Raw genomic sequence first — 8,140 nt, forward strand, 5'->3', positions numbered from 1 at the left:
CCATGCCTGAAAGGCTCCTCTTGCCCCCAGATCAGCATCTTCATGACCCACCTGTCCAACTACGGGAACGACCGCCTGGGCCTCTACACCTTTGCCAACCTTGCCAGCTTTGTCAAGAGCTGCACAAACCTGAGGCTGCAGACGCTGCCCCCCGTGCAGCTGGCTCAGAAGTACTTCCAGCTCTTCCCCGAGCAGACAGACCCCCTCTGGCAGGTAAAGGCACCTCCTCTTCCTCCTCCAGCTGCAATCTGCTCGTTGGAGCAAGCATCTTTTCCTCTAAAAAGACTTTTTTGAACATGGGAATGTGAGCTCAATGCTGTAATTGGATGGTTACATGTACCTGCCTCTTCTCTTCCCTGGAATACCATGGGCCACACTGAACTAGCGGCTAAAATCCAGGGGGGCACCAAGGAGACCTGTGCAGTTACTTAGGGCTTACACTGGCAAAAAGGTGCAGAAAATTTCCCCTGTTATTTTTGGCCGAGCCACAAAGGAAGTATAAATCTATAATATTTCCACTGGGCTGCAGCAATCCGTTCAGTTGATGATTTTCTCCGTCATATTTTGTTAATTTTATTCACCAGCAAAGTGTATCCTCTGTTACCTATGCAAAAGCAGCATCTGTGTGATAACTGCTTTGAAGAGCAGCCAGTCCCAACCTCTTCTGCGGGGCCTTTTGTTCACAGGTTTTTATTTTGCATTCATAGGTAGTAGAAAGATAAGGAGATGAATAATATCCCACATTTCTATTTTGTCCTTTCCTTTTGCATTCTCACGTAAATTAAAATTGGCACTAAGCCCCATGCATCCGAAACCATCCTGACAGCTCAGAAAGTAATGCCTCCAAGCTATTCAGAGGCTTCCATTTGAACCTCAAATGGAAACGTGATTAAATCAATGTTCCAATCTTTTTTTTCCCCTTCTTTTCCTTTTCTGCTAATGACTGAACCTTGTGCTCACTCATTCAAAACCATTGTGTGCACACTGTGGGATTTTGCTGCTCAGTGTAGGGCTCTGGCATTAGTGCTTAACACTGAGACCCTGCAAAGGTTTGGGATGCCCCACGTGCTGGCCACAACCACCTTTTGTCCTTCAGAACCCGTGTGACGATAAGCGACACAGGGATATTTGGTCCAGAGACAAAACGTGCGACCACCTGCCCAAATTCCTGGTGATAGGACCCCAGAAAACAGGTAAAGAGCTCAAAGAGAGCTTTCTAAAAGTTTCTGCAAAGTCAAAGGTGCTTTTTTAATTTTCAGTACTTCCTAATGGCATATCCTTTTGTTGTCATAGGAACAACAGCCCTTTATCTATTCCTTCTGATGCATCCTTCCATTATCAGCAATCTCCCCAGTCCAAAAACTTTTGAGGAAGTTCAATTCTTCAGCGGCAACAACTACCACAAGGGAATTGACTGGTAAGAAGAATGACAAAAACAAGGTGCTCATTCTAAATACATGGAAAATCACAGTGGAGCAATTCTAGGAGCGGGTGTGACATGGCCTTAATTACTGGATGAATTCGTTATGCTGGGAATTATCAGATGGAAAGAGAATCTAATTGGTAGTGATGGGACATTTAATCAAGCCCCTAATTTTGTTTAGACATTACAGTAAGAATTTTCTGAGCTTTCACACAAATGAATGCAAGAGGCAGTTCTGTCATGAGTTCTGTCTTCATGCTGAATAACATCTCTGTCTTGTCATAGCTGTAGCTGCACTGACTTACACTCTGTTCCTTCCAAAGTGGCTTTTCATGAAGTAAGGTTCAATTTATCTCTTCACGAGGATCCATCCAATCAATTTTAAATGGAAAAGACCATTCAAAGCCAAAATTCAAATCTTGCATTCTGAAAGTGTCCAAAGGCAAAGATATGTCAGTTCCAAAATGAAATACTTCAACAATGTTAAAATTAAACAGTTTGACATTTAAATGTTGACATTAAATGTTGACATTTTGAAGCCTTTCCCATTTTTTTCTGCAGCTAAAACTGAACTCACTCCAAACTGGTGAATGATATCCCTTTGACACTGAAGTTATTAGCAAAAATCCCATCCATCACAGGAAAAACCTAATTACCAGACTTCATGAGGGCTTTAGCTGTTACCAGCACCACCTCACAGCCAAGATGCATTCCCATTACTCCAGTCTGGGCTGAGTGAAAAATTCAATTTTGCTTCTTGAGAATTATGTCTGAAAATTCACCTTCTCACCCACCATGAAATGGGAAGCACGGGGCCATGACCCTGTTGTGCTGCTGCTCATTCTGACACGTCTCTTCCCCTCCAAGGTACATGGAATTCTTCCCCACTCCTTCCAACGCCAGCACCGACCTCCTGTTTGAGAAAAGTGCCAACTATTTCCACTCTGAGGAAGCTCCCAGGAGAGCTGCTTCCCTCATCCCCAAGGCCAAGATCATCACCATCCTCATCGACCCGTCCGACCGCGCATACTCCTGGTACCAGGTAGGGAATTCTTTGCCCCGAGGAATGCACAGTGGAGCCAGTGGCAGGGGATGATGGCTGGCATCGCTGGGAATCCGTGTCCTTGAGCGAGTAATGGGAGTTGTGGCACAGCCTTGGCACCCTGTGGAAGCAGGAGGGTGCTGGGTGCCAGCTTTTGCAGTTGGCACCTGCGACACCGGTGTCAGGAATGATGAAAGTTCCCAGCACAGAGCTGCCACCAGCTGGAAGCAAACAATTTAATCTCAATTACAGCTGGCAGGGCAGAGAGGGAGAGCAGTGCTCCGTGCCCAGAGAGATGCACAGGGAAGAGGAGCGTGGCCCAGCCAGGGAATCAGAGCTCTGGATGCTGAGGGGCTGGCCCCGCTTCCCTTCCCGCTGCGTGTCAGCTCAGCAGTGTGCAGCGGTGCACAGATGGACCCAGTGTCTCCTGAAGTTTCCAAGGAGGTAAAAAGACCTGTGACTGGAGACACTGCCTTTTTTCTCTCCTTGGAAACAAAAGCAAGCCTGTTGTTTTCCCCAGGACGCTCTTCCTTGCCTTTTACTGAGCCCACACCCTTCCATAACAAACTCTGCACTATTTAAAAACTCTATTTTCAGGGAAATGTATAAGCATGCCTGTGAAAAATGGCGTAGGCAAACACATAAAGGACACGCTAAATGCAGTGTTTAAACAGACTCGGGTTAATAATGCTGCAATAGCATGAAACGCATCATTTCTGATGCCGCAAGCAACAAAGCGCGGCCAGGGGCTTGCAGTTTTGCGTCCCGCCGGCGCCTTCCCGGGTGCGAAGACTTTGGAGATGCCAGCCTTCACCTGCGGCCCCGCGTGTGTCCCCGCAGCACCAGCGCTCGCACGAGGACCCCGCCGCGCTGAGGTTCAGCTTTTTGGAGGCGATCAGCTGCGGGCCGCGGGCGCCGCCGGAGCTGCGGGCGCTGCAGCGGCGCTGCCTGGCGCCCGGCTGCTACGCGCGGCACATCCACCGCTGGCTCTCGCACTTCCCGCCCGCACAGGTAAGAGCCCGCCCGGCCGGAGCGCCGAGCCCAGAGCGGCCCCGGGGCTCCGGCACAGCGCCAGATGTCGTGGGAAGGGCGGGCAAATCCGTTTAGGAAACGCCAGGGGTTTTTTCTAAATAGGAGCTTCGTCCTGCTCCCCGTGGGGATTCATGGGGTTAGAGGATTTTAGGAAAGCTGGGAAAAAGAAAGGCTTCAGAGACAGTGAGGGTAGTGAAATGCTAAAGCAGCAGAAAAAGATATATCGGCAGTAGCGAAGTCATGAGAAATAGAGCAATAAAGCTGTGTAGTTTGGCTTTCTAAGTTGCAAAAAGGTATATTTTAGTAAGTATTTAGAAGGTTAAATATGAATAGGGCTCTGTGCTTTGTCTTTTGTAAACGAACCATTGTATGAGAGAAAAAGCTGCTATTGTTTTAACCAAAGCTATGTGTGCTTCATGTGGCTGGATAGAACGACTGTCAATATGCTTTTGCTCTATGTAATTGGCTGAAACCGGGTCTGAAACTATCTTATAATATGTTGTAACATTAAGTTTCCTCGGCCTGCTGTCTGGATAGCGAGCTGCTCGCATCGATCCATTGCCTCCTTCTTCCTTCAGATATTTTATTGAATTGTCTTTTATAACCTTTGCCATGAAAAACTTACCTAAGCCCATAGATCTAAAGAATATTTCCATTGTTGAAGTAATAATAATAAAAAAATAACCTAAAGCCAGCATTTTTGTACTACAAAGTACATGCATGGGCACTCTTTATCCAAGGACATGGTCATATGGCAGTTCACACGTGTACCTCCTGTAAGGCAAGGCTGTAAAAGGCTCTTTCATCAGCAAGGATCCCCAGAGACTGCTCTGGTGGGACAGAATGCTGCTGAAAGGAGGCAGAGCTGAGCGTTGCCGACTTTGTCAGGGACCTGGGGAGGGGGGAGCCAAAAAACTAAAAAACCAACCAAACAAAAAAACCCAAAAAGAACTAGAAGCTCTGCCTTCTTCCAAGCCTCATTTTTCTTTTTATACATCCTCAGCTGTACTATAGAGAAGAGAAGCAGGTCAATCCCATTTCCAGGAGAAGGGAGAAAATCTCAGTTAGTCATTTACCTCCTTCTTTCCTCTCTGGCCTTTCCACTCTTTCATAAATGGGGAGGGAGTCCTCCCAGAGATGCTGAGGTAGCAGCAGGGGCAGTATTGCCCTGGGAGCAAACAGGCCACATCTCCTCCTCGCCCACCTCATCCCAACTTATTCTGCCAAAGGGGAGGGGGATGTCCTGGCAAACTCTGAGCATGCAGAGGGTGCTGAGCATCCCATGCCCTGTTCCCTGGGCTGCTCCTCTGCCTTCACCGGGAGCTGCTGCCTTTTCCCCTCAAGATTTCCCACAGGCAGATCATAAACCTCAACAATATTTTACATCCTTTCCTTATCTCTTCTCCTCAGAATTGTCTGAGTGTCAGGTTTGGCTTGGGAGGTTTAACTCCTGCAGTTGAACAAGGTGCACACACAGAGTTACGAGGTGCACATCTACGTAAATCCAACTCAATAAAGGAAAAAGCAAACCTAAAAAGGAGTTCATCCACATGAATGCTTTTAGCGCTGTACAAAGTCATTTAAAGCTAATTTAAATCCAGGTTGTCACAGAAGTGAAAGAATGCCATTTTTTTGTTAACCTTAGTCCTGTTTCCAAATCAGTGCCATATTTACCCCTGCAGTTGCTCATTATCGATGGACAGCAGCTGAGAAGTGACCCTGCTACTGTGATGGATGAAGTGCAGAAGTTTCTGGGAGTCTCTTCTCACTACAATTACTCTGAAGCCCTAACGTGAGTGTTTTCCTTTTCCCATCTGCCCTGTGGGATCCCAGGGTACATCCCCTCCCACGAGGACCCCTTCATTATTAATTACAAACACATCAGGATAACAATAACTTTGAGAAGCTTGGGGTTCTCTTCCATCAGTCTCCAGGAGCTGAAGCCTGGAGTGTCAGGTGTGGGAAGCTTGGATTTCTCATTCCAAAGGAGCCTGATGGCAGAGGCTGGGTGAGAAGCACTCGTTCCGTAATCCCATTTTCCTGTCTGGATTTCCACCTACAGCTGACACTCCTGCAGGGGTGGGAGTGGGCTGAATTCCCCTCTCCCCTCTTAGTCCAGCAGAAAATTGTAAGAAGCTTTTGCTCTGAGCCTCCCTGTGTGAGGAGCATCACCTCCTTACAGCCCCAGCCCTGGATATCCATGAGCTGGGAAGCCTGGCACTGTTTTTCCAAGCCCTGAGCCAGCACATGGAGCGGGAAGCAGCAAAGCCTCTGCTCCGCCTTCCCTGCAGGCTGGTCCTGAGGGAAACACAACCACAGACTTTGCAGCTGCCCCACACTGCTCCTGTCTGCTTGCAATTACCATCTAATGTTTCCTCCCTGGCAGGGTTCAGCTTATTTATATCACAGGTTCAATGGAAGACTTCAGTGCTTAAGGAAGTTGCTCTGCCAAAACCTTTTTCTAGAGGAAGAATTTTGGATTTCAGAAGGCAATTTTTTAAGTCACTGGTTTCCAAAGAGGATGGAGGGAGGAGGATTCTGATCACAGAGCTGAGCTATTGATGTTTGAACGACTCACAACTGCACATCTGCAGTGCCTTCTGCTGGGTTTTTAAAATCCACACCCACAGACATGCATCTTCCTTGCTGGAACTAAATTAAAGTCAGTGGAGTCACACAGCAGGAAGAAATTTGGCCTCTCATACTGGTTTGGACAGGAAAAATGGATTGTAAACAGATCCATAAAATTATGCACTCCCCGTTTAGAGGCATCAAGAATGCAAATGTGCTGTGGAAGCACACACTTCTGCACGGATTTGGGATGGAAGGGGAAAATGCATTAAAGTGTGTAGCTGCTTTCTGGCAGGGCTTGTCAAAGGGGAAAAGATTGCATAGGATTGTTCCTAGTCATTACTGCCTAACAACTGCACAGCACACATTCTTAAAGGTGTCAGGAAGCAGCCTAAGGACCCAGTCCTGTGAACAGCACTGAGCAACAAGTCCATCACCCTGAGTCATTGTGTGAAAGTCTTGCAGGAGAGTAAAATCAGCCCAGGCAGAAGGGAGCCATGGGAGGGGAGCAGAAGGGACACAGAGGCAGGGCTCAAGGAAAACACAAGATGAGAGGAGTGTGCTTAGGAAAGTGTTCTCCCTTGGAGGGCTGCTATGTTCTGTCAGAGAGTGAGAGAAAGATCCTCATGGTGGCATTGCTTGGCTCTGCCCTCGCAGGCATTCCCTGCCTCTGCCCCAGGCTTACTCTGCAGGGAAGGGAAGACAACCAGGCCTCCAAGGATTTCTGCTGACAGCTCTAAAATGCTCCCCTGTAGCTTTAGCCTTAGGGCTATCACTATTTTTAAATAAATACCTCCACTGTGCCCAATTACGTTTACGGAAGCCCTGAGAGCTCTGTGATTTCTGAATGCAGAGGGTTGAATTCAGCTCAAACTGCCTCACCCTCTTTTCCCCTTCCCAAATTTGCACATCCTTTTCATAATGTTCAATAAGCTCCTTCTGAGGCAGAAAGATTGTTTGGGGCATAGTTTTGCAGTTTCCCTTTTACCCAGCACACGATGCTGCTTGCATCTTGGGAAATTAATGCAAGGCAGCTAAAGCGCTTCACCATGCAAGGAGCAGATGGGAAAGGCCAAAGCAGAAATTAATCTATCATCAATATACCCATTTAATCAATGATTTATTTGTTTTTAATTGATACAGCTACAGAGACAATTTAGGAAACAACAGTCAGGCTGCATTAATAGGCTGGTCAAGGAAAAGCCCATGGAGGGGGTTCACCCTCCTCCTGAAATTCGCCCACTTCTGCACGGCAGCAAATTGCAGGTGCATCCGTGTTGTGGGGCCAGAGCAGGGGCAGAAAGGTGGTGTGTAACTAATTAACTCTGTGTTCCAGCCAATTATCCTTCATCCTTCTCAAACATCTGCTGAGCAGCAGGAATGTGCAGCGTTGGGATGGTTTATGCCTGCTGCAAGTCCCACAGCAATAAATTCCAAACTCAACACCATGCGCCGTTTGCTCCTCAGCGAGCGCCTGCTTCCAAACCTTCATCTGAACCTCTTCTATCTCTGCATTTCAGACATCACAATCAGGTTTCAGATAAGGCTGCAAAGACGGTGTTTATGCTACAATGCCATCCTGGGAACAAAAATGGTATTTGATGCAGTGATAGAGAGCAGCTCTTCAGACGGGTTAAATCATCAGCACCCAAGCAGTGCTTCCTTAGGAGAGCTGTGCATCACCCTATGGGCTGGACAAGGACAACAAAAATTAGCCAGTGCAGGTAGAGGACAGTGGGAAAAACTTCCTGCTTTTAGGCACTTCCAAGGCAGATTTGTGGGAAAAAATGAATTCCCAGAGTTTACACGGGAGAGGAAAGCTGTTTCTCACTCTGTCCTCACAATTCCAGTCATCTAGAGATGTGTGCAGCATAACTGTGGACTAACACTGATGTCTCAGTAGCCAGGAGATGTTTCTGAAGCAAGGTCTTTTAAAAGATCTGATCCTCCACAGGTTTGACCCTCAGAAAGGCTTCTGGTGCCAGTTATTGGAAGGAGGGAAAACAAAGTGCCTGGGGAAAAGCAAAGGTCGGAAATACCCACCAATGGACCAAGAGGTAAGGGCTTTCAAG

General features: G+C 47.4%; 1 protein-coding gene across 3 annotated transcripts in view; it reads left to right on the forward strand.

The window, feature by feature from the left end:
- Positions 1 to 8,140, forward strand: part of LOC135298477 (bifunctional heparan sulfate N-deacetylase/N-sulfotransferase 4) — a 67,379-nt gene that overhangs the window by 55,810 nt on the left and 3,429 nt on the right. For all 3 annotated transcript variants that reach the window (XM_064416015.1, XM_064416014.1, XM_064416016.1), the window contains 7 exons: positions 31 to 213; positions 1,097 to 1,193; positions 1,294 to 1,417; positions 2,291 to 2,465; positions 3,306 to 3,476; positions 5,180 to 5,289; positions 8,023 to 8,125. In XM_064416015.1, the coding sequence (XP_064272085.1) occupies positions 31 to 213; positions 1,097 to 1,193; positions 1,294 to 1,417; positions 2,291 to 2,465; positions 3,306 to 3,476; positions 5,180 to 5,289; positions 8,023 to 8,125 (963 nt within the window). The remainder of the gene's footprint in view (positions 1 to 30; positions 214 to 1,096; positions 1,194 to 1,293; positions 1,418 to 2,290; positions 2,466 to 3,305; positions 3,477 to 5,179; positions 5,290 to 8,022; positions 8,126 to 8,140) is intronic.

The sequence above is a fragment of the Passer domesticus genome, chromosome 4 (genome assembly GCF_036417665.1).
Source record: "Passer domesticus isolate bPasDom1 chromosome 4, bPasDom1.hap1, whole genome shotgun sequence".
Lineage (NCBI taxonomy): Eukaryota > Metazoa > Chordata > Aves > Passeriformes > Passeridae > Passer > Passer domesticus.